The sequence below is a fragment of the Molothrus ater genome, chromosome 19 (genome assembly GCF_012460135.2).
Source record: "Molothrus ater isolate BHLD 08-10-18 breed brown headed cowbird chromosome 19, BPBGC_Mater_1.1, whole genome shotgun sequence".
NCBI lineage: Eukaryota > Metazoa > Chordata > Aves > Passeriformes > Icteridae > Molothrus > Molothrus ater.
The window spans coordinates 3,138,521-3,164,718 of NC_050496.2; the positions used below are offsets into that span (position 1 = coordinate 3,138,521).

General features: G+C 47.1%; 2 protein-coding genes across 3 annotated transcripts; one reads left to right on the top strand and one right to left on the bottom strand.

Annotated features, from left to right (window-relative positions):
* On the bottom strand, positions 1–10,277 carry FN3K (fructosamine 3 kinase). The gene is made up of 7 exons (XM_036394521.2): positions 9,665–10,277; positions 7,064–7,243; positions 5,944–6,095; positions 4,608–4,699; positions 3,702–3,784; positions 2,771–2,893; positions 1–2,028 (listed from the first exon to the last, which is right to left on the bottom strand). The coding sequence occupies exons 2-7, from the start codon at positions 7,208–7,210 to the stop codon at positions 1,690–1,692; spliced, it is 936 nt and encodes a 311-aa protein (XP_036250414.1). The 5' UTR covers positions 7,211–7,243; positions 9,665–10,277; the 3' UTR covers positions 1–1,689.
* WDR45B (WD repeat domain 45B) lies at positions 10,274–25,945 on the top strand. 2 transcript variants are annotated; one of them, XM_036394519.1, is made up of 10 exons: positions 10,274–10,356; positions 16,310–16,384; positions 18,098–18,199; positions 18,753–18,840; positions 19,351–19,445; positions 20,784–20,974; positions 22,779–22,864; positions 23,538–23,639; positions 24,128–24,249; positions 24,525–25,945. In XM_036394519.1, exons 2-10 carry the CDS (start codon positions 16,327–16,329, stop codon positions 24,629–24,631), a joined length of 951 nt encoding a protein of 316 aa, XP_036250412.1. In that variant the 5' UTR covers positions 10,274–10,356; positions 16,310–16,326; the 3' UTR covers positions 24,632–25,945. The 2 variants fall into 2 exon arrangements, with proteins under 2 accessions (XP_036250412.1, XP_036250410.1); XM_036394517.2 differs by lacking the exon at positions 10,274–10,356 and adding an exon at positions 11,347–11,623.
* The last annotated feature ends 253 nt before the right edge of the window (positions 25,946–26,198 follow it).

Consider the following 26,198-nt stretch of genomic DNA (forward strand, 5'->3'; position numbering starts at 1 on the left):
TTTCTGCAGGGCAAGTGTTTTATTTGAGAAGAAATTTAAGTTCACAAGTAGTTCCCAGTGTGATACAGGTTGGTTTGTTCACATCCATAAACACCAGTGCACATGCACTTTGCTCAGACCTAGATCTCCCAGCCATCAGCTACAATCCCAAACTTTACTGTTCCACTGTTTTAGTTCCACTTTTCCACTGTTTTAGTTCTTTCCCACTCTTTTAGTTCTGTTAAGTTTTATAACCAACCCCTGATTCAAAGGAAGCAAAACTTTTTCACTATTTGTATCATATTTACAGAGAGCAAAGTGCATTGTTTTAAACCAATTACAACATCAAATTTTAAACTTAATTAAATCTTTATAGCACAACCATTTAAAGTTAAGAGAAGTCTAAATATACTGAGCAATTTTGAATATAATACTTTAGTATTAGTCATGCCAACCATCTGAAGTCTGAATTCTCAGGTCATTCTCACCCAAATCTTCTAATTCATATTTGTGGGACTGCACTTAATCTCCTTGCTACTTCCATTAAAATCCTCCAGAGTCACTGATGTACCCTAGCTCAGATTGTGCACCAGTATCTTTACTGAACACTTTTCTCCCCAAATTCCCACTGCCTGTGTTTTCTGTAAAAATAAAGCAGTAAGGAACAATGAAACCCCTTAGGAATCCACCAGATTTGACACTGTTCCTTCCATAACCCAGTGGTGGCACAACAGACCAGCTTTGCCCACTGCACTCGTTTTCTAAAACTGAAAATACATCAAGCACCAACCAACCCAGCAGCCACAGGTGCTTCCTCTCACCCAGCCACCTCCCTCCCACATTTTGCTGTGTTTTCACAAAATTATTTAAATATTAAAATTATTGTAGTACAACACACTGAAATATGACAGTAAAATGATTAAATCCTGTTATCAACTTTGAGTGGTAATAACCTACTTCTGACTGTACAGTTAATTACCAAGGAACTACACATCCTTCCAGAAAATACCACTGGAATTTCAGTTCTTCTAGGAAGGGAAAAATGAAAGTGAGCAAATTACATTAAATTAAAATAAATATTAGAAATATTATTAATTACATCTGTTTGCCAAATGCAGCCAAAGGGCCTTGTCTGCTCATTAAATTCAACAGAGAATGTTTTCAGATTCACAGAATCTGACTGAAATTTTGGATTAGGACATTTGACAAGCAAAAGGAAAGGAAAGGGAAACAGAAGACCATGGAAACATTCATGGGGAAAGGGCTGGGAACAGACAGAAAACTAAAGCAGAACTAACAGGGGCAGACACAAGAACTTGCTTGCAGCAGCAGTGTCCCACAAGTGCAGCTCTCCATAACCAAGTGCAGCTGGAGCAGCAGCAGCACTGGGGAGATGCTGCTGAGGACCAGCTGTGGGAGCAGAGCACAGAGGTGAGAGAGGAGCAAGGGCAGGCTGCCTGTGCTGCTTTCCAGGCCACTGCAGCCTTGCCAAACAGTGCAGCCCTTTCCTCCAGCAGGGAGGAATCTGTGCAGGGAAACCAGTGCCCAAGTTAAAGATTACACAATTGCTTTTAGTTAGTGAGGCTCAAAGTGCATTAAACCTTCCCCATATCAGGTGTTTTACCACCAATTCTGAGTTTGTGGTACTGGGGATGAGCAGGGGCTGCTCATTCCTAGGGGGCTGTGTCACAATTTCTCAAATGTACCTGGTTACTTGAGAAGTTTCCTCATCATGTTTAGGGTAGAGCCCCTGTACCCTGTCCCAAAATGGTTCCAGTGGTTGATGTAATTAAAGAGCTGATACAACTTGTTCCGTTTCTCAAACCCTGGAGCCTTGGGTATTTTACTGTGATAGGCAGAGAAAAAAGAGCTGCTGAAGCCCCCAAACATCCCAGCAATGGCCAGCTCAAATTCTGAGTGGCCATAGAAGCAGGCAGGGTCAAATATAATCGGCCCAGAGTCGTCCTCAGCCACGTTCCCTGCCCACAGGTCCCCGTGCAGGAGAGCAGGAACAATTTCCACATCACAGAACATTTCAGGAATCTTTGGCTGAAAAAAGCATAAACAGACATGCACAATTAAAGAGTTTTGAAGAAAATAATAAATAAAATAAAGTACTGTAGCATGTTAGAGCCTGGGGTGGCCAAATGCTGCCTGTGTTCAGCCCTCATGGACATTGATGTCAACAAGAACAAGCCAGTGATAAATGTTCTGGATTGTTCTTGACAGAGCTCAGCAAAGCATTTAATTCACAGTCTGGTATCAGTACCTGGTACTGATGTATTGTTTCTAGACATGGATACTGTTGGCTGTCATGAGAAATATAAAATAATTTCATTTAAACTAACAAGTTCCAATGGCAAAAAGGACTGCAGTAAGCACCTGGACCAATGAACAGAAGAGAGGGGGAACATCCCTGGTGTTCCCTGAGTGCTGCATGGAACATGGCCTGAACCAGCCTCAGCCTGGGCCAGGTAAAGTACAAATCTGTCCAGGCAGCAGAATTTCACCCACTTCACAACACCAAGCTCTTAGGAATTGCCATATTACTGTTATTACTAGCTGTATTCTTAGAAAGAAAGGTTAATTCTGAATTACAAGGGTTTTTTTTCCACTATCTATAAAATTGAAAGAGTAACAGGAATTCTGTTCAGCTGACAGTGTTCCTGGACCCACTGTGAACCCTGCTCTTCATTCCAAGCTGGGTAAATCCCTTATAAGACACCTTTACAATCCCACTGAAACACATTTTCTGAAATTCTAGAAAACAGATTTAAAACATGGTTCATACTTTTAGCTGTGACCAGAGCTCTCTGGCTTCTCTGTCTCCATAATCCTTTTCAATGAGATCCAGCTGAGCCTGGAGCCGGTGGCGGATGAAGAAGGATGGCCAGTCACTCTGCCACTCATTCACCTGGAAAACACAGCACAGCTTGGTCCCACACAATTATTTTAACACACATTCATTCAGTGGTAATAAGAGAGATCCAGTTAAAACATTCAGTGCTGACACAATGGCCTGGACAATGCCAGTGAGACAAATGCACAGCAACATCAGATGATTTGTTTTGGGACTGCTCCTCTCCACCACATTTTGGTGGGGCTCTCTTTAATATAAGTTGAGATTCTGGCTATTTTCATTCATTCCGATTTTTTTAATGTATTTTAGAGAGAGAGTTTCTAGTGAAATCATTTCAGTTGTTCAATGTCCTGTTTCAAATCTTCTGAAAACCTAGAAATATTCATTCATTTTTACTGAGTAACACATTTCTAATTTGATGAAAAGCTCTACATGGCAAAGAGTTTGAGACACTGAAGGTTCATTCAGTTGTTGTAGAATGAAATCCTGACACAAGCAGAGCCAGAAAATGGTGGAATTATCTCCAAGAGCCCTTTCCAATGTCTCATGAGCTGTTACATGATGAGCCTCTCCAAAAGCACTGCAGAGATCCATACAGTAGGGGTGAATAAAACCAGGATATGGTCTATGAAGGGACACTGATTTTTTTAAATATCACCAAGCTAAAGAACCACCACTTCATTCCAAATTCTCACTCAAGCCACTGTGCCTGCTGGCCACAGACAGCACCAGGGAACATGGATGGAACAGGGAGAGCAAAGCTGTGGTCAGAAAGCTGCAGACAAATGGAGCAAGCTCAGCTATGAGGAGTTTCCAGACCTCTCCAAGTGCCTTTCACAGCTGTGGAACAGACAGACCATACCTGTGGGATGTAACCACAGCAAGTGGCTGTGTGGAATCCAAACTTATCCACAAACTGGGCCTCAGAGTGACCAGCTCCTTTTCCTACAGAACAAAATAAATATTAGGGGATTTGAGATATTTACATGGTAAAGTTTGCAAACACAAAGCTTAAGGCAGGAAAAATAACTTTAAGCAATGAATTACACTTATTTCATGGTCACAATCCTTTCTAAAGCTGGAAAGAAATCTTTTGGACTTGAAGATGCTGGAAATGAGGCATAGTCAGCCATGGTCAGTGAGTTTGCTTTGGATGGAGGAGTTGGACATTCAGGAAAGGAGCCCAAATACAGAGTCCCAATCTGCTCTTCTGGCACTTGGACATGTTGCCATTAAATGTAGCTTGGGTTTGATTCACAGATTTTTTGGGACCTGCCAGTAATTTGACCTTCACTCAAAAATAATGGATTATAATTTGTCCACCACTAAGAGTCAGAGCCAGTCCACTCTGAAGTCATGGGAACAACAGAGATACAGACTGGCACTTCAGATTTTAACAGTTCCAACTCAAAAAATAATTCTTTATATAGCTGATTTCTTTTCATTTATTCTTTAATTCACTTCGAGGAGCAACAATTTTTTAATATTTTGCTACTTATTTGAGTTCAAAAATGTCATCCCAAACATCTTTAGAGGGGAGCTTAATTCTGCATTTACTAAGGGATGATATTCTGTAATCAGTTAATTATCTCAACCAACAGCAAGGAAAAAAAGGGATTTCTGTAAGCTCAAGAACATTTTCAGAGAGTGCATGACAGTGAAGCAGAGTCCAAATTGTCAGTTTGACTTAGGAAAGTTGAAAGCAATGCTGCACACAGCCAAAGGAATTGCTTCCTTTTTGGTTTAGTACATTACATCAATGCTTTACCAATTGTGCTTCCCTCAGCTCTCAGCTTCTCTCCAAGTTTCTGGTTATGAAGATGAAGCTCTGCTATCTGCTCTCCCAGCTTTGAAGAGTACCTGTAGGACCAAATAAACCAAAATCAAACTGAAACAAGTGAACAAATGTTATATGGAAAAAAACTACCTCAATTAAATATGACCAAGGCTATTTTTGGCAAACATAGAACCTTAATCATATTCACAAGCACCTAACAGGGACCAAATGACAAGAGCTCTGAAGACACAGATAATACAACAAACACACTAAATGCTCTTGCAAGAAAGGTAAAGAGAGCACAAGGTAGTATAAGCAGGAGCAGAAAGGGAGGAGGAGGATGGTGTGCTCCTCCTTATCAGCCCCACTATCAGCAGAGAACAGAATGTGGTATCTCCTGTTGGCTTTACCCTTCCAAATCAGCTGAACAGCAGCTGAAAGGTAAATCTGAAAAGAAGCCATAGGCAGGGATTGAATCTAGATTAGTTTTAGACAACTAAAACCCTGTTAAATATTCCACAGGTATCTTAACAGGAGTTTCAAGGACGGAAACTAATTTCTTCTCAATTCCCAGAATGGGGGGAAAACAATGGATTTAAAATTGCAACCAGAAGGACTAAGGTTAGACACTGGAAAATCCTTTCTAGGAACAGTGGGGTGGATTAGAATAAACTGTTTGTGGAGGCTGTGGAATTGTCATTATTGTCCCAAATAAAATAGGTGGGTTGGATAAGCAGCTGCCAGAAGAGCCATGGGAATGACACTGTTCCCATATGGAGGCCTGGAACACAGCAGTGCTCCTGAAAATCTGTTTTCAGCAACATGTGACTCCTGAATTCCATGTTCAGGTTGGCTGACAGATGAAATGCAGATTCATCTTAACTTAATCATGGCTTAAATCATACTGGAAGATTCTACAGAGAGAAGCAGAGGTTTCAAAGCAGCCTGTAAGGTTAAAGAAACCTGTTGGGCAGGGAAAAGAAACTCCAGTGAAAAATCTCATGATAGAACAATGAGCCAAACTCAGCTGTGATTAAATTCAGTGCAGCAGCATCTCAGCACACATGGAGCAGCACACAAATGAGCAGTGACAGCCATTTCTAGTGCAGGAAAAGCAAAACATGGACAAGGAGTGTGTACACACATATACAGATACATACACACATATATATATTTTTAATATGTACCCAGAGAAACACAGATTTCAAGAGAGAAGTTCTGTCTCTGAGAGAATAAAGCAACTCTGCTCATGAAGTTTCCTGGCTGACTGTAAAACATTTAAAAAAATGTGTCCCAAAACAGAGTAAAAAGAGCTGCATGGACATACTTGTTGAGGTGCTTCATCTTTAGGTACTCCATGGCAAACATGGCTCCTCCTCCAGGCAGGTCAATCACTTTGATGGGCTGAGGCACTCTCACAATATTGGTTTTCTGAATGGCTTCCAAACTTGCCATTTCCCCTTCAAACATTTTTCTAGCCTGTTAAGGAATAAGAATATCCTTGGGCTAAACTATGGGTGTCTACAATGAGTACATTTGACAAAGTGTCGAGGAGTTATTTCCTCTTGGTAAAAGGAGAGAGCTGCAGCAAGGCTTCAGTCCACACAGGAAGACTTAAAGGCCTTAACCCTAACCTCTTTTTTCTTTTTTCCTAAATTCATTCCAGGGTTGTAGGATATGTCCCATTTCACCCTGATTTCCAGCTGCTTATGAAGACCCCAAACTACCTGGATGAAACAGCACCTCTGAGGATAATGTGGCCACTGCTAAATGAGGTAACATTGAGCCCTTAAATTGGTTCTTCTTTCCCCACAGGCCACTGGATGGAGACGACAGCACAAATATTCAGCATGTGCTCTGCATTTTTGAAGCAAAGGTGCTGTTTTTCATAGCAGTTTAGGATTATTTTGATAGGGATAAAGCAAATTTCTGATGCACTGTGGTGTTAGAAAAAGCATTTGAGTATTCATTTAGTAATAGAGAAGTCAAGAGTTTGGCTTGAGAAGCTGCAAGAGTTTTACTTTTAGAAATGTCAAAAACAATGGGGATGTTTGAAATTTCTGTAGCTTTAAAGATAATATGTGAGTTTTAGCACTGGCCCCTGTTTGTGCCCTCCCATTACCAATCCTCCCAACTGGAACATGAAAAGGAATGCAGTGAATGCAAAGTCAGCTCTGGGCTTTTCCAAACTCCAAGTACCACAGTAACAGCTTTGTGCTTGGCCTCCTTTTTACAGGAATTCCAGTTCATTCCTGCTGTTGAGGGTTATCACATTGCATTACACTGCATTTCACACTAACCAAACGTGCTACATTAATTCTGGATATAAAATAGACACAGCTTTAAAAAGAAAACTCAGAACTGAAAAAATTATGTATTATTAACGATCAGCTGCTTTTAAAATAAAAAGCTATCTCTATGCAATCATAAGATCTGCTGGCATTGACCTGAGGCTTGTGGTTGATTTTCACAAATACCCGTCCTCTGTCTGTCTCATACGTTTGGCCTTGGCTGATGCATCCTCCCCCAGAGCTCCCCAGTGCCTTCAGGAGGTTGGTGTTCAGCTCTGCCTTCAGGATCTTCTCCATGCTCATTTCCAGGCTGCTGCAGCCGCTCCGCTGCTAAACCTGCTGCGAAACAGGATTAAAGGTCTGGGTCCTTCTGTCACTGTCACTCTGCGATGAGGTAGGAAGGGCCACCCACCACAGGAAAAAAAATTTAAAGAGCACAGCTAAAAAAATAGCTCAGCTAGAGAGAATGTCTCAAAATGCTTTGCTTTTATAGCTATACATGAACAATAAAATTCTTTATAAATATTTGCAGCAATAAACTGGAGAGATTAATTCTAGGAGAGGTGGGTCCTGGGGCCTCTCAGCGCTGCTGGAGCTGCTGGTATTTGTAGTTTGGAGCCGCTCTAAAGCTCGGGATCGCCTGCGGAAGAGCGGTTTTAGGCCGATCCACTAGAGGGAAGCTGAAGGCAGCCCCAGGAATGGCCACAGGCGCTGTATCGGGGGCATTTGGTGTGAAACCCAAAGCTTCAGCCCAAAGGGATGTGATTAAATCCGCTAATCGGCCGGTGGGGTGCGGGGAGGAGGATGAGCCAGGCGGGGATCCCTGCAGGAATTCCTGCGGTGCGGGACAGTGCCGTGGGGACGGGGAGATCCCAGCCGGGCTGCGGGACGGGACCCGCGGGCACAGCGCGGCGGAGCGGCACCCACGGGGCTCGGTGTGAGGGGAGGCTGTTCCCGGCGTGAGGGAACAGTTCCTGCAGTGATGGAGGGCTGTTCCCGGTGTGAGGGGAGGCTGTTCCTGGTGTGAGGGAACAGTTCCTGCAGTGATGGAGGGTTGTTCCCGGTGTGAGGGAACAGTTCCTGCAGTGATGGATGGTTGTTCCCGGTGTGAGGGGAGGCTGTTCCCGGTGTGAGGGAACAGTTCCTGCAGTGATGGAGGGTTGTTCCCGGTGTGAGGGAACAGTTCCTGCAGTGATGGAGGGTTGTTCCCTGTGTGAGGGAACAGTTCCTGCAGTGATGGATGGTTGTTCCCGGTGTGAGGGGAGGCTGTTCCTGGTGTGAGGGAACAGTTCCTGCAGTGATGGAGGGTTGTTCCCGGTGTGAGGGAACAGTTCCTGCAGTGATGGAGGGCTGTTCCCGGTGTGAGGGGAGGGTGTTCCCAGTGTGAGGTGGGGCAGTTCCCGGTGTAATAGGAACAGGTGCTGCCGGTGTGAGTATTCATTCGCTGTTCCCGGCGTGAGAGGATGCTGTTCCCGGTGTTATGAGTGGCTGTTATGAGGGGCTGTTTCCGCTGTGAGGGGATGGTGTTCCCGGTGTTATGAGGGGCTGTTCCCGGTGTTATGAGGGGCTGTTCCAGGTGCTGTGAGGGGATGGTGTTCCTGGTGTTATGAGGGGCTGTTATGAGGGGCTGTTATGAGGGGCAGTTCCAGGTGCTGTGAGGGGCCAGTTCCCGGTGTGACAGGAGTCTGACACTGTTCCCCTCTCCGCACAAGCGCTCCGTGGCCCTCCAGACTCGAACACAGGGGTTCCTGTTTAGTGCAGTGCACGCTCCATGTAAGTACCACACTGACAAAAATTAGAACGTGAAGTCTTATTTTAGAGCTTGCTTACCACAGAAATGGTGTTTTGGGATGAATGACACATCCAGTGCCACTGAAAGGACATGACATTCTGCTGCTGGGTTTTCATACTGTGTGTTTTTTGTTTTGATGTGCACAACACCATTGGTTTCCAAACTATTTTGTGTGGTTTTATACAGGGGATAAATACCATTAGATTCAACTCTTAAGTCCATGAAATCTGCGAATTACTAATAAAAATAAAAGAAAATCCTGTATTTTTTGCAAACAATTAAAAATATAAAAATGAGTTATGGGTCTGCATATTCAGGCAGAGGTACCTAAAATGCATTAAACACAATGAATATATATTAAACACAATTAAAATGTGTTCAGTAAAATAAAATGTATTAAATATACTTAACAATGTATTTATGATTGTTAAATTGTACCAATAGTGTGATAAATTCTGTAATGCTACAATTGTGCATTTGGATTCCTTGTGAAGTTCCCTCAGTAACTTTTAAGGACAAACTTCACTAAGCTAAAAATGGATCTATAATTATTATGCCCATGCACGGCAAGGTTTAGTGTATGTAATTAATTTGATAAATGGTTTTGTATGTTTTTTAATACTTTGGGGAATTAATTAGTGGGTTAAATACTTTCCTGTAAGAATAAATTTCATTTCATACCACTCTATGAGGAAGTTCTAGGACAAAAATGCCACAGACACTGTGGTAAAAGAAACACGACTTGAAGAACACGATTTCAAAAATAAATAAATAGAGTGTTTCTGGAAAATAAATAATTTCTTCTGATTTTTAGAAATGGTTTCTTTAACTGGGGAAGGTTAGCTTTATCTTTCTTTAGAAGAATTTGAAGAACAATATACCTGAATTAGATACCAGGAATGTGAACTCAGCCTTTAAGTTTCATGTAAGGCTTCTGATACAATATCTGTCTACAAAATTGTTACCTGAAACGTGGAAGAATAACTCAGGCCAAGTCTTTCATGTGTGAAGGGATTGTGTGACTCCTCCTCCTCAGTAATAACAATCCTTTGGTGCAGCTTCATCCCAGTTTCATATCAGCGTCCCCACTGTGTTGGCTGTGATGTTCCTCCTGGATCAGCACTGGGAGTGTAAAAATTCCGGCAGGAAAGTGCCAGAGCAGTGCCGTACCTGGAGCAATCGTGCATGAGTTTAAAGAGAAGGGCCATCAGAACGAGTCTGCTCTCAGGGAAAGCCCAACCCGCAAACCCCGTGCGGTGGAAGGAATTCCTGCGGGCTCTGGCCCCGGGTACGAGCAGGCTCCGCCCGCCGGGCTGAGCGTGCCGGGGGAGCTCCGGGGAACGCTGCGATGGAGCTGGCGGGGTGCTCAAACTGCAGCTCCCTGCAGCTCCGCGGGGCTAAACCTCCATCGGAGACACCCAGACTTTAATATTTGCCCGCCCAGTGCGGGTGTAGCATGAGCAATTCTGTGCCATGCACACAACGGCTGCGTGGGTTCATTTCTTCCAAATTATACCCTTGGCCTCCCCAGTGAGCAGCCTGGTCCCTTGGTGTGATATGCAGGAGGAATGCCTGGCTGCAGGGAGCATCTCCGCGGATGTGTGTCCGTCCCCAGGGCCAGGTCTCTGTTCCTCCTGCCAGCCACGATAAACACAAGGTAAGGACAGGCTGGAGCAGCACTCCCGGCTCCTGCAGCAATCCCACACGGATTATGTAAAGCCTGGGGCCCTTGTTGGGCAGGAGAAGCTTTAAAAAAAAAGCAAAGGGTTTGGTATTTCATATACCCAGTCTCTTGGCTGCCTGAGGAAACAAAATCTCATAAAGAAGCAATGTGATTATTCTATTTTATATGTATATATGAGTACCCAAAGAATACCACAGCAGCTGGTCTGTGCAGAGCTCCGGGGCTGCACCGAAAATCTGCGGTCACCTCCCAGCAGAGCTGGTGACAAATCCGAGACGCGACAGCAGCGGAAGGCACAGAGAGAGCACGGGAAAGGAGGTGAACGCACAGGAGGGATGGGGAATAGCTGCTGTTGGTGTGAGCACACAGCCTGGGCTCCAGCTCACCATGCAGGCATGGAATAATCCGGCTGGGAAGGGTCCATCGTCTTGCTCGAGGTAAAATCACTATTTCAGTCCAGTTAGGGTGCTCAGGACCTTGGGTCCCGAGAACTTCCACATTTTCAGGACGTATCTGTGCTGTTGGTGGTAGGGTTTGGGGGTTGGTTTGGGGTTTTGTCAAGTCAGGGAATCCCTATTTTAGCGCGTTCCAACCGCAGCTCCTGAGTTTTCAGTAGTTTGATGTGAAAGCTTTTACCAAGCAGTCCTTTGGAGCTGGGAGGGGCCCGGGCCACCCATCCTGCCCTCCGGCCCGGCAGTCAGTCCTGGTTTGTCCCGGTCGGTCCGGGCAGTCAGTGTCAGTCACTCCCGGCGCTCAGCCCCGGTCACTCCCGGTCCATTCCCGGCGCTCAGCCCCGGGTCACTCCCGGTCCATTCCCGGCGCTCCCGCCGCCATTCCCGCGGCGCTCGACTACTCGGCGCTCCTCCCGCCGGGGGCTGGATGGGCTCTGCGCTCGGCAGCGGTGCCTGGCAGGCGGAAGCAGCGGCCGGCCTGTCCGCCTCGGCCCGGCGGGACTCGGCCGGACTCGGCTCCGCTCAGCCCGGCTCGGGCGGGTTCGGCTCAGCTCGGCCCGGCCGGGCTCGGTCCGGCTCGGCTCCGGCGGGCTCGCTGGACTGGGCCCGACTCGGGCGGGCTTAACTCGGCCCGGCTCGGTTCGGGCTCCCGCGGCGGGGCTGAGGCGGGCGGGCGCCGCCATGGTGTGAGGGGCGGGGGCGAAGGGGCCGAGCCGGAGCCATGAACCTGCTCCCGGCCAACCCGCACGGTAACGGGCTGCTCTACGCCGGCTTCAACCAGGACCACGGTGAGGCTGCGGGCCCGGGGAGCCGGGTGGTGCCGCGGAGGGGCGGCGGTGCGGAGCCGGGGCCGGGCTGGGCTGGGCCCGGGGCTGCCGCGGCTCCCGAGCCATCCCTGCGGGGTCCCGCTCGCGTCCCGGGGCCGCTGCTGCCCTGGGGATGCCCGAGGGGTGGCGGCTGCAGTGCTGGAAGGAGCCGGGCAGGCCGCTGGCAGCGGGAGGGTTTAGCGGCTCTCCCGTTGTCCAGCGCTGTGCGGTCGTGGCTGTGCCCAGCGCTTCAAGTCAGGAGAGTTGAATGGGGGGTGGGTGAGCGGAGAAGGAACAGGACCAGGCCCAGGCTTGTTGGGGCTTGCTGCGCTTGGCTGCTCCCCGTGTGTGGCTCCGGCAGGCTCTCAGAGCCTGGGCTTCAGGGGCTTCCTTGGGAGCTGCTCACAGTTCAGCCCTTTCTCAGTCTAAGTACTCCACATTCAAAATGAGTGGCGTAACTGCTTTCTTCTTCTTTTTACCTGGTTTGTGTTTTAAAAACTGTGGTTAACATACTAATCACACTGGCAGGCAAGCACTGATAGAGCAGCCCCTGTGCATCCTTGGCTTATCTTTTCCCTTTGTTAGAGGGGAAGGCCTGCTTCAGAAACAGGGTGCATGTTCCTCATCCTGCTTTGGCAAGACAAAAATAGCACCAGTCTTATGAGTAAGTGTCGTTTTTGTGGAATAAGGAGTAGAAGCTCATCATTTTGTAACATCCTTTTGCCTTAACAAATAATATTCTTGCTTAAGACACTCTGGCAGCCTCTGTCATTGTAGACTGCAGCTCATGTACCTGTTGCTGACGCTGTTGAAGTCGTGTGTAAACACGAATTATTCTGTTGATTTTAGTCAAAGGTCTCTGATGACATCTTGGCAATAGCACATGAAGGAGGTAATGAGGTGAGAGCATCTTGGCAGCTCTCTTCCTGCTATCCCATAGACTTGAAAAGAATAGAACAGTTTGTTTCTCTGCACTTATTTTCATCTTGCCTCTCGAACAGAGATGAAAAAAGATTTTTGAGCATGAGCTTAATTTCAGATCTGCAGGGTCTGTAATGGAGCAGTGATATTTGGTGCTTGGCCTGTAGAGCTGGGTAAGAAGAAAAGTTTCTCTTTTATTGCAAAATGCCTTTAGATCATCATTTAAGTGTAAAATTTGTTTGTTATGAAGGCTCCCTTAATTCCATAGCAATAAATGCAAGACATCCTCCTTTTTCAAATGATATCACCTCCAAAGCGCCTTAAGGAATTTGTCTTGGCAATCTGTGAGCTGGCAGTATTCATGTCCCATCCACCTCACCTGGCCAGGCAATTGAGTGATGACAGAAAACAAGAAAAAACACAATTGGCTTCTGTTTGGCAGCTCCTGGAGCTGCTGCTGTGAGGAATGATGACGCTGCACTGCAGTAACTCAGTGACCTTTATGAGTTTAGGGCTCCTGTAAAGTGCTGAAGGGCAGGTGATGTTTGGCCACCTGAGGGAGAGCAGAGGGGAGGGGAAGCTCCCTGCTTCCTTCTTGCTTTGCCAGGAATAGAGTGTGAGTCACTGGAGTGCTGGAGCTCACAGGTGTGGGTGTCTGCATGTACTGCCACAATAACCTAATTTCTTAGTAATTTAAGACTGGCCAATCCCACAGGGATGGGAGAACAGGAGGAACCATCTAAGAAGTCTCTCTGGGGCTGTGTCTCCCTGACTGGCAAGGATAAAGCAGCTGTGGTTGTTCTGCCATGGGCCTCCTTCGCTCTGACTGGAGTGATGCTGGTTTTCTATCAGGTGTCTTTGTTACTTTTAGGCTTTAAATTAAAAAACAAACAGTGTAACACAAGGAAATGGAAGTTGTCATTTGGTTGAAGTCAGAATATTCTGATTTTATCTTCCTTATTTCAAGACTGTGAGCTCCTGATTTCAGATCCTTTTCTAATGCTTAGAGAAGGACAATAAAGTGTTTTTCAGAAATGAAGACACAAAACATCGTAATAAAAGCCATACCTGTAAATTGCTGACAGATTTCTCTTTTGTCACTGTTGCAGCCTAAAGCTGCTTTGAAAACTGAGGTGTGGGTTTGTTTTGGTGTGGAAACCCTTGACTTATGTATTTACTCTTCTCCAGTGGGCTGGGATGCTTTGTAGGGCCCCACAGTGTTGGTAGGGTCCTGTGCTCTTGGCTTTACACAGCATTTATGGTGCCAAGGAAAACCACCGTGGCACAAAGTGTGCTGGACGTGGTCACTTCCCTGTGCTCCACTACTGCCCCTGTGGGACCTCACAGCCCAGAGCCTGCAGGCTTCTCTGGGCCAACGTGTCCCCTTCTAAAGGCTGGTCATTCATTTAACCCTGCCTTTTTCTGCAGAGTTGGAGGAGCAAAACTCACTCTGGTCTCACTGGCACTGGTGGCAAAAAGCTCTTTTACTGTAGGAACAAGCACAACTAGGGGTCAAGGCAATTACTCTGTAATCATTACATTTTTTTTAAAAAGTATCTGAGTTATCTTTTGTCAGTGGCTTTTCAGCTCATCTGTCCCCTCTGGAAAAGAGAGGTGCACTTCTTGTGGAAGGAAGTGAACCGAAGGAAGTGTCCCCTCCACTGTCAGCCCCTTTCAGCTCTCACATGGAAGGCTTACAAGCCATCAAATTTGTGATTCCAGTGGAACAGAAATCAGTCAGGTGGGGATCACCAAGCTTCAAAGCTGTTCCTATGACTGAAGCAGGAATCTTCCTGTAGGGTTTTCTTCTCTTGTTTGACTCAGGGATGCCGTGCCTGAGAGCTTCATATCTCTGTGGGTAGTGATCGACCACATGGGGAATTTCACTGTTACTCACATCCCCACGTTCTGCTGTGCTGTCTTCAGTTAAAAATGTGGATATTCCCAAGGCATTAAAGCAGCCCACGTCTTACTCATGAGGTTGGCCCTGCAGAAAGCTGTAGTGGTGCTGCAGGAGGTGTAAAGTGTGTGTTTGATTGCATCAGGAATGCTGCATTTGGGTTCTTAGGAGCTTCTGGGATCAGCACAACTCAAACCTTACAGCACTTCCTTACTGGGAACAGCTTCAGCATCCCTTCCCTTTGACTTTCCTGGAAATACAGGATGGGAGTAGAAAACTGTTGCTGGAAAATAATTATATGGATCAGCTGTGAGGAACAGATCAGTTCTGTCCTGTAGAGCAGTGCTTTGTGTAGAGGGGAAGGTTTCCAGTGCTTTGTGTAGAGGGGAAGGGTTCCAGTGCTTTGTGTAGAAGGGAAGGGTTCCAGTGCAGTTCTCTCCTGTAGAGCCATGCTTTGTGTAGAGGGGAAGGTTTCCAGTGCAGTTCTGTCCTGTACAGCAGTGCTTATGTAGAAGGGAAGGTTTCCAGTGCTTTGTGTAGAGGGGAAGGGTTCCAGTGCAGTTCTCTCCTGTACAGCAGTGCTTGTGTAGAGGGGAAGGTTTCCAGTGCAGTTTGCTCCCTGGCTGTCCCAGGGCTGGGAGATCACTGCAGCTCTTACAGACCCAGCAGCCAGAGCAAATCAATGCTGAGGGGGGAGGAGAGAAAGTCAGCAGGGCTCATATCAAAGCCTATTGCAATATGGTTGCTAATCCTGCTAAAATTATTACATTCACATTATCTACTAAGTGTCTGTGTGTTTATCTGTGTAAACAAGAACTTTGTGCACTTAATTTATTACAGTTTCTTGCACAGGGTGAAATTGTATCTGGGAGTTTTTCAGGTTAAGGGCATAGGGTTTTTTGTTTTGTTTTCTTCCCCCACACACCCTGTGATTGTTGGAGTATCAAGTTTGGGGAAGGGTTGTGTTTAGACAGAGCTCCTCAGCTTTTATTTGTGGGGTTCAAATCATTGCAGTACATAATAATAGAACCAGAGTAACTGGAACTTATGCTCCAGTACCTCAGAGATCTGTAACTGGATTTTTGGTACAGTACATGCAAATTGTGAACAGCCAACCTGCCATCAGGCTGCTGCCAGTGACAGCAGCTTCTTGGTGACTTGGCCTTGCTCTGATTTCACAGTGGCATTGCTTTGTACCAGTGCCTGTGTTCACCTGTTAGCAGGGCAAGGAGCAGGACAAGGGACTGCCAGCTTAATGGATTCCACTAAAGAAGCACATGCTATGAAAAAGTAACTACAATTATTTTCCAGAGAGTTTTAGTCTGCCTTCTGCTTGTGTCCTGGGTTAGACTTCAGCTATTGGCTTATAGTTATTGACATGGTACAGCAGTCACCCTTGTTAGCACAGCTGGAAAAGCTGTTTGATGAGCACTGTGCTCTAGAAACATCCACAGCAGAGTCGTAACCATGAGGTGAATTTGGATCTATTAAGAAAGGAGGGAGCTCACTTCATAACTGTTGGACCATAAACATTAAGATGCTGGTTTCCTGCACTCTAGTGCATGGCACAGGATCCAGGTGGGTTGGGAATTGGTTTCCTTTCCTTCTATTGTTTTCTTACCTGCCTAAAACCAATATCAAGACATTTCCACCAGGCCAGCATAGAGGACAACTTCTCTGGAAGATTTTCACTTGCCATCACTAACAGAGCCTGTGAGTGCTCTTCAGCTTGAGTGTAACCATGCAGTCGTTGAGCAATGCTTTCCTCACCCTCTGGCTCTTGCTTCCTTCTTGAGTGTACCTGGCAATTACTATATATGTGTGTATATATGTGCTTTTTACCACAGGATGCTTTGCATGTGGAATGGAAAATGGATTCCGAGTTTATAATGCAGATCCACTCAAAGAGAAAGAGAAACAAGGTAAAACACTCACTTATTACCCCACGCTGCTCTGTGTTGGAAGCTCAGCCTTCTCACTTTTTCCTGACTGATTCTTGCTCAGCTTTCACTCTTCCACCCCTGGAAGGCTTTGAATAAAGCCTCAGGAGAGGCAGCTCCTGCTGCTCCCACAGGGACTCTCACTTGTGCCATTGCCTGGTCAAAAGTCTCCATGCTGTTAATTTGCACACTTGGCTGATGAGGAATTTGTCTCGGTTTCTGGCAGAGTTGTGTTTGCTGTTGCTAATGTTTGCAGCCTGAGTAGGAGAAGCATTTCCTGGGTGCTTATGAGCAGGAGGAGTGGCTCCCTGCAGCCATCAGAAGTTGTTCTGTTCTTGTGTGCTGATCTGGATGATCCAGTGTGGCAGTGAGACTCCAGGCTTTTTCCTGAAGATCTCAGTGGAACATTTCTCATGCTCAAGAGTACTGTCTGCAAGAGCACTGAGAGAGGTCAGACCTCTAATGCTCTAAATATTTACCTTCTATGAATGCTTTAAAAATTTGGGAGGATCTTAATGTGGTAAAGCTGCTCCTGTGTCTTAACAGAAGTCAGTAGATGAGCTGTGTTAACAGTGGAGCTTTTTATCAGAAAGCAAACAAAACTGAGTCAAAACATGGGCAACTGAAACTGAGCCATGTCATTCTACCCTAAATATAGGAAGCGAGCTGCTAAACAGGTTTCCCAGCACTTTCAGCCTGTGGTGAGAAAAGGGATTTAATAAGAGGAAAAATGTACTTAAACTAGCAATTCCTACAAAATCAGGCACATTTTCACTTGCTACCACTGTAAGGATTTTAGTCACTGTTCACATGGCCAAAGCTGACAAACTATTTTCTGCTCTTAACAGTAAATTCTTCCATAAGCAACATGCCTTGGGACTATCACTTGTGACAGTGTGCTCAAAGAGTCAGGATTAGCCTGAGATGCTGTAGATTCCTTGTGAAAACTCTCCCTGCCAGTAGCTCTGGATGGAGATGCTTCCAGGACTCCTGTGGTGAAAAGTTCCTTATGAGTCAGATTGCCTTTTCCCTGTGGATTCTGAGAGCTCTCACTGAACTGGCTGTGTAGGCACACAGAGATCCTGTTCATTGTTCCTGTGGGTTTAAACCTGCCCAAGACACTCCCAGCTGGAGCTTGTCCATTTGATTTTCTCTGTAACCCAGCATGAAACCAAATCTTGCTGCAGCCCCAGCTTGTCTGTCTTACATCCAGGAGTTCCAAGAAATTCCCATCCAGGCAATGACTCAGTGTTCTAACACAGGTTCAGAACACATTACACATTCTTAAGTTGTTTCAGGTTATCCCTTGTAAATACTGCAGAGCTTTTTGTCACAGTAAGTAAAACCTCCTAGCAGAATGTGCTGTCCTGCTTTAATGGAGCCAGGAGGAGGATCTGGTGCAGAAAGGGGTAGTGTTCAAGTACAACTGTCAGGAAGGAAACACAGCACTCAGAAGTGCTGTTGAAGAAACCACAAGGGCTTGTATGAAATCCAGGGCTTCACTGCTCCAGTATGAAGAACCTTCAAGGAATCCTCATTCTCTGGTTTTTAAGGGCAGCCAGGGGAGGAAGATGCTCTTCTTCTCAGGTGCCTGAGAAATGTGCTGATAACACAAGCTTTTCTTGTAACAGTGGTAAAAATTAGATGGCAGTTTAACCAGTTCTGACACTTTCAAATGAATTATTTGTCTTGCAGAGTTTCTAGAAGGTGGTGTTGGCCATGTGGAAATGTTGTTTCGTTGCAACTATTTAGCCCTAGTAGGTGGAGGAAAGAAGCCGAAGTACCCACCCAACAAAGGTGAGCTGGAGGGGTGCACCCTGCAAAGGCAGAGAGCTCCCACAGCCAGGGCCCTGAGCTGCTGCCCTGAAGGTCAGGTGAAGGGGATGCTGCTGCTGCAGGTTGAAGTCACCATGGTGCAGTGAGTTGCATCACTGCTGGTGCAGTGCTAACAGGCTGGGACCTGCAGGGGCTGCTCTCCAAGGCCTGCTGACCTTCTCACAGTGAGCTCTGCAAGGAGCAGGAAGCTCCCTGCCTGGCAAGCTTTGTAGGAAAATGTACTACTCTTCAACTGCTGCATTAGTTCTTCCATAACTCTCAGAGCAAACAAAAAAACACCGCTGCTTTTCCTTAGAATGATATGTGTTTTTTGTCAGGAGTTGACCAGCTCCTGCCTGCACAAGTTACAGTGTGAGTGAGGGGGTGCCCCAATGCCTTTGGTTAGCAGTCTGCAGCTGCTTAACCATTGGGTGAACCTCTTGATCAGACTGTGGGGAGCTGCAAGTTGTTACAAGGGAGCTGTGGATCTCTGAATATGCCTCGATGGTCTGATGCAATCTCTGCACTCTTGTAGTCATGATCTGGGATGACCTGAAGAAGAAGACTGTCATTGAGATCGAGTTTTCCACAGAAGTCAAAGCAGTGAAGCTGCGAAGAGACAGGTGGGTACAGCAGAGGGGTCCAGCTTGGCTCTGTGCTCCTACTCACTCCCAGCTGCTTGTACAAAGAAAAGGGTCCTGCTGGAAAAGCAGCAGGTGAAACAGGCTCTTGGGGTGGGGTACTGGGTGTAAACAGGCCACAGTTTAAGTATACTGCTATGTGAAGCCTTGGTGAAAAACCTACAAGAATTCCTGGTCCCCTAATGTAGGGAAATATTCTCCTGTGGCTCCTGCTGGTTTTCTAGGTATGGAGGGGAGTGGAGAAAATTCCAGCAGATCCCTGGAGCAAGAGCAGCTGTGAACAGCTGGAGTCTGTGTATGCGTGGGTGGAGGGGCTGGATAAAAGTGCTTTGCAGGCTTATCTTGCGTGGCTGCTGCAAGGCTGGGAGTCTCTTGTGGGGGAGGGCAGGAGAATGTGGCTGTTGAATCAGTTGAAAGCCTTTGCAGGTCTGAATGAATGTTTGTGTTCCTGTTTTATCCACCCGAGTCACGGGAACTTCTGGTCTGTTTCAGAATTGTGGTTGTCTTGGACTCGATGATTAAAGTTTTCACCTTCACACACAATCCCCACCAGCTGCACGTCTTTGAAACCTGCTACAACCCTAAAGGTTGGTTGTACTTGTGGGGGCTGGGGAATGGAAGCAAGTTCATTGTGTTCCTGACATGCCATTTCTCTTCAGCTGCCTCAGTCAGTTCTTTAGAAGTCATGAAACACTTACTGCACTGCAGTCGTGTCCTTTGGAGATGCTTTGTGTTTATAGAATGGTTATTAGAATTTATAAATACTTGGCCCAGAAAAGCTGTTTCCTGTGCTCATGTTATAGATGTGATTTCTGAAGAGCTTTCTTCTGTAAAGAACCTGTATTTTTAGTGGAAGGTTAATTATAAACACAAATTCCAGTAAAGTGCATCATTCTCTTTCCTAATAGAGCTGGAGGTGTTGAGCAAACTCTTCTCTCCTGGTAAAAAGAGCCCAATGAGCAAACTGATACTGTTCTTTTTAAATAGCAGGGCCTGGCTGTGGCTGATGTTGAGCCCAGGGAGGGCTTTGGGCTCACTCAGTGATGGCAGCAGGAGCTGCTGAAGGACTCTGCAGGGCTGGCAGGGCCTTGGAGGAGTGTCAGGAGGGTTGGAGCAAACACTTCTTGATAGTGCTGCAGGTGGAACAAGGGCTGCAGGCAGGGCTGGGTTGGTGGGGAGGATCAGCTCAGATGTCAGGAGGTGTTTTCTCCACCAGACTGTACAGGGCTGGAATCCCCATCTCTGAGGGTTTTCATGCCTGCCTGCAGCAAACATGGAATTGCTGCCATGGAGTCCCAGCCTGGACAGAGCTCCAGCAGCCTGACTGACTGACAGGCAGGGCATGCAGGAGGAGGAGGAGGAGGTTTTTTCTTGCACTGAGGTTTCAGGAATTCACTTGGCACCCACAGAACACCTGGGATTGGTGTGATTTACCTTAAATGGGCCACAAAACATTCACAGAGAAAAGGGTGCCAGTGCTGTAAGAGCCAAGCTCAAACACAAATTGATCATAGTTTTACTGATGGAGCAGAAGCTCAGATGTCATCCCTGATAAACTCTTACCCTTTCTGAGCTGCTAAGGAGACCTTTTAACTTCTTCTTAAAATAGCTGTGATGTAATGGACTGACTGGGCTGATCTGCAAACCCCCCAGATTCTGGATAACCACAGCTGGGTTACATTGAAATAAACTGATGAGAGCAAGTTAAAATTACACAAATTATAAAATTATAAAGCTGCTCCTCTGCTTAACTGTGCTCTGCACTCATGGACAGGTGATGTTTTGGGACTAGTAATTAATGTAATGGCACTAGCCATTAAAATGAGATTCTGATTTACTCAGAATTATATTTAAGAAACTTACATTTGAAAAGTTGATTAGGATATGGAAATGATGCAATTGTTTGTTTTTGTTTTGTCTTTCAGGTCTCTGTGTCCTTTGTCCAAATAGTAATAATTCTCTCCTTGCATTTCCTGGAACACACACTGGACACGTGCAGATCGTGGATCTGGCTAACACGGAGAAGCCTCCTGTGGACATCCCAGCTCATGAAGGAGTCTTGAGCTGTATTGCTTTAAACCTGCAGGGAACAAGAATTGCAACAGCATCAGAAAAAGTAAGAATGATGTTCCCTGCCTCTGACTCACTGTGTGTTCTAGTGTAGTGAGATAAAATAGCAAGTCACATCCTTTGGAGGAAAGACAGAGAAATACCTGCTGGGAAAATCTGCCACTGAACTGTGCACTCTCAGTCCTTCTTATCTTCTCTGCTCCTCTGGGGTGCCCAAACAGCCAACAGCCAAGGGCTGTGCCTGAGGTAGTATTTGTTTTAGCTGGCTGTAGCAGTGATTCTTCAGTGACGTTTGAACACAACTTGCCCAAGTAGTTCATGTCTTTGATGTGTTCTTCAACAGATACTGTTAATTTTCAAAAAAGAAAGCAGTGGGGGGGAGCTTATTTGCATTCTTCACCTTTATTATTTTCTGCTTAAATTCACTCCAGACCCAGTGGCTACAGAAATACTTGTAAATAGTTCAGTTGTACTGGCAGGCTCTGTTCTGCTCTGGCTCAGCCCCTGTTACAGAGCAGGACAGGATGGGCTGCCCCCCTCACCCAGAAAGGGCCACAGAAAGCCCAGTGTTCCATGGGGCTGAGGAGGCAGGAGCCTGACAAGAACATGAAGTTAGGGTGCAGTGCAGATCCCCTGTGCTGGGCTGAGGCAGAGGGAGCTGCCTTCTCCCTGGGAACCACAGACAGAGCTGCCAGGACATTTGTTCTCCCCAGGGAATGTCAGGCAGATGGACCCATCTCCCTGAGCACAGCTCTTGCTGCCTTCTTCCACTCAGCTGAAATCAGTTTCTTAAGGACAAGCCAAATTAATCCAAGGAGTCTCTGTTTCACATAGTTTCTACTGCCCAGCCTGTCACTCAAACAGTTTAAAAAAAGAAAATGTATCCCAAGTCTCTCTCAAGCTTAATGATTGCATGTCTCCTAAACAGAGTTCTAAAAGCTGCCAGCTCCATTGCTAAATAGAGCCATTATCTGCTGCATTTGTATTAAACATTCCTTGTTTTGCATAGAGAAGAAGTTCAAGCAGCTTTTATTTTCCAACTGAACTAGGAGTCTGAGCCCAGTCAGCAAACATCTCAAACCTGTCTCTTAAATCAAAACTAAACTATGTTTACCAAGTCTTTCTCTGCTGGGTAGTTATTTCCTGGTGAGCTGCCTCTGTTAACCAGGTGTGTCCCAGGAGCTGCAGGTGGTGATGCACAGCCCAGTCTTCATCAGAGGAAAGCAGCACTGATTTGTTGATCACTTTATCTGAGACACCCCTGGCTGGTTCTGCAGCTCTGCTCTCAGCCTGGCTGACTCCAGCTGAAGCAGTTTCCCAGTGCAGGGTTCTGAACCTGACTGGAGGGTGCTCAGATTTGGATCAATACAGATCAGGAGTGTGTGGTAACTGATTCTTCTGAGTTATGTCAGCTGGAGCAGTTTCAAGACAAGACCAGCCACAGCTTTGTTCTACTTAGTGGGAAAGAATTGCACAGCAGCAATGAAAAATGCAGTGGTACTGAGGGGAGCATGGCAGAAGGGACCCCCAGACCCTGGGCACCCTCTGCACCAGCCAGGGTCTGCAAATCAGGGCCAGGGCTGCAGCAGTGCCTTAGAACTGAACTAAAAGAGACTTCCTGAGGCACTGAGTGACAAGATTGGACCCTGAGGCATTAGAACATTGTGGTGGTGGTGTGTGGGGAAACTACTGTTCTTCCCCAAAATTAGGAGAGGTTTGCAAATCTACCAAGAATAAAAGCCCAGCAGTGGGTGCAGGGGCATGCTGCTCAGACAGAATTTTAGGGTGCATTCACAGATGTAAAGACAGTCTTGTGCCTTTCCTAATACAATGCTTGATTCCTTTCCAAGGGGACCCTCATAAGAATATTTGATACTTCATCAGGGCATTTAATCCAGGAGCTACGTCGAGGATCACAAGCAGCCAACATTTACTGGTATGTTCAGCTGCTTCTGTGCCATCTGTGGCTCTGGCTGTGCTCAGGCAGCACAGGATGGCTCTGGTACCCTGGCTGCCTCTGCATCTCACTCTGGGCTCACTGCTGGGAGGAGAAGGCAGGAGCTGGGAGCTCTCTGAGGCCTGCACAGGCTGCAGGAGCAGGGACAGAGCTGGGGCTGGTGCCAGGCCGTGACTCTGCTCAGCCCAGCTGGGAACTGGGGGATGCTGAGCTTCCCACTGACACCCAGGGAGTGCCCTGATGCACTGAAACGCTGCTCAGGGGAACTGGGGGGAGCTTGGGGGCAAGGGGGGCTTTGTCCCCACATCTGCTGTGCAGGGGAGCACCCAGGGCCCAGGTGTGACTGTCCCAGGAGCAGGGAAACCCTCTGCCCATTCCCCAGGAATCTCCCATTGCTGTGCTGAGCCCCACTGTGGGGCAGCAGCTGCACATTCTGCCCAGAGCTGGTGCATTTCCTTCCAGCAGTGTCATAGTGACCCACACAAGGTGTCCATGTCAGGGCTGCTGCTGCTGCCACTGCAGGGCCTGTTCTGGAGCTGCTCATGCCAAAGCAGCCCTGCCTTGGGGCTGCCCCTGCTCCTCCTGAACTGTCTGTGCCAGGGCTGTGGGTCTGTCCCAGCAGCAATCCTGCAGCTCTCTGTGTTCTCTGCAGTATTAACTTCAACCAGGATGCTTCCCTCATCTGCGTCTCCAGTGACCACGGCACAGTCCACGTTTTTGCTGCAGAAGACCCCAAAAGAAATAAGCAGTCAAGGTAGGGATGGAGCCATTCTGAATTGGGGGGGGTCCTTGAGCTTTGAATTGCATTTAAAAAACACTGGCAATGTCACTCAGTAGCAAAATCTGCACCCTGCTGAAGGTGGAAAGATCTGTCTGCTGGGCTGGCATGAAGCTGCAGATTCTGTAATCTCTGGGAATTGCCAAGTTCCTGCTGTCCTTTGCAGGGCTGTAGCATTTCAGTAGAGGGTCAGTGTAGGTTTTAGTGGACCTTAGGATGAGCATATGTTGTGGAATCCTTCCTCTACTAAAAATCAATCTTCCTGGCAGATTTTGCAGTCACTTAAAGCCAGCAAGGTAGCTGTAGTGTCTCCCTTCCTGTGAGGGGAAATTACTCAGGTTATCTGATTCAGTAAAAAAATCAAGTGAAACCTGCACTTTGTTCAGTCACTCCAGCAGCTCTGAATCCACCCTAGTCAACACCTTACCAACCTGTTCATGTCTTTGTTTTGTTTTCTCTTTCAGTTTGGCCTCTGCCACCTTTCTCCCCAAATACTTCAGTTCCAAATGGAGTTTTTCCAAATTCCAGGTTCCCTCAGGCTCTCCGTGCATTTGTGCCTTTGGAACAGAGCCAAATGCTGTCATAGGTGAGTGCTGGAGGCATCCCCAGGGTGTGGCTTTGAACTCTGCTGGCTTGGAGGGAGGGAATGCTCTGCTGAGACAGGGCTGTGTCCCTGTCATCCAAGAGCTCTGGCTGCTCCCACTGCCCAGGGAGGGAGGCACGGGGCTGGCACAGCATGGGGCTGGCAGGGCTGATGGCCCATGGGTCCCTCCAGAACACCTCTGTGAGTCTGAAGGGCAGCTGATGCTGGAGCAAAGCACCCCTGGCACAGCCCCCTGACCCTGCTTGTTTGTGTTGCAGCAATATGTGCAGATGGCAGCTACTACAAGTTCTTATTCAACCAAAAAGGGGAATGCTCAAGGGATGTGTACGCTCAGTTCCTAGAAATGACAGACGACAAGCTCTGACTGAGGGAGGGCAGTGCCCGGCTCAAAGCACTGCCTCAGCCACCCTGGCCTCTGAGGGACAGATCTGAGTGTCCAGCACTGAGCCAGAAGTTCAGCACAGCTCATGGAGAAGCCTGGCTCAACATGATCACAAGCAGCTCTGAAGTAGTGGACTACATATGTTTGTTCTCATTTCTGCAAGTATTCATCATTAAAATCTCTTTGGGTTACTGTCACCAACTCAAGTTTTCAAGATGTGGCTTTCAACAAGCTTGTGCCTATTGGGTTTCTCTTTAGTCTAAACTGTGACATGACTGTAGCTCCAACAAGAGTGCCTGCCACAGGGAGAGCTCTGCAGGGGCTGTCCACACCTTCAGCTGGATTTAGGAAAAGGGATGTGAAACCAGAAGATTTTAGGCTTTGCTTTACTTCCACTGCGTGGCTGGGAGAGGGGAACACTCTGGGTCATGCTTGCTCCTCTCTCCCCTGGCACAGCTGAGGGAACAGAGGTGGTGACAAGTGTGGAGCAAGGGACACCTCCAGATCAGGTCCTGCTTGTCCTCTGACCTGGTGCCCAGGGCTGGGGGGTGGTGGTGGTGTGGCCCTGCCAGTGCTGCTTCAGGTGAGGGATCAGCATTGCTTGTCCAAGGTGCCAAACTCAGTGAAGCAGCTGCAGGCACCTTTGGGCAAGGGCTGCCCCAGCTCCCCTCTCCTGTGTGAGCAGCCAGGGCTCCTGGAGTTGTAGAGCTGATTCCTTTCATGATCCCACAGTGGGTACTGGTGTGACAGCTGTGAAACCGCTGCCCAGCTGCTGCAGCATGGCCAGCACAAGAACTGAGCAAGGTGGCAGGGAGTTCCATGTCTGCAATGGCTTTAAACTTGCAAACTTGTCTTTTTCTTTCCCTCTGAGCTGTCGTATACTATTGCTGCTGGCCCAGGGACAGGTAGGTTAGACTGAACCCACTGACTTGTACACTCTTCCCCAAAAATTGTTACCCTATTTCCTGCTGCCCTAAGGCACAAGCTCCTAACCCAGAACCTGAGACAGCCCCAAGTTTGGCATCTGTGGCACTAAACCCTGGGGCAGGGAGGTCTTGCTCTTCTCAAAGCTAATTTCACAGATGCTTCAGCCCTGACACTCTGTGACTTCAGTTGCAAACTCTAACTTTGACAAGTCCCTTTTAGTGTCATGTAACCTACTAAGGACTAACTTACCATGTTGATGTCAAGGTTGCATGTTGCTTTTATGCGTATTTAACCACAGGAATTGTTTTGCACACTTATTTGTAATATGTTATTTCTTTTAAATAAAAGTGACTAACTTTGCTGTATTCACTGATGGTCACAGCCATGGTTTCCATTGCTCCAGGCTGGGGGATAAACATGGGAGTCCATGGTGGTGGCTGGTGAAGGACAGGAGCTGAATCTGCTGCATGAGGAGGGGACAGGAGCACGTGAGCCACTGCCTGGGACATGCACCTTGCTGCCTGTCCCAAAACAAGTCCAACTTCCCAGTGCAAACCAGTTCTTGTTCAGCACTTACCTCACCATTCCGTCCCTGCTGGGCTGGGCCAGCAGAAGGACCTGG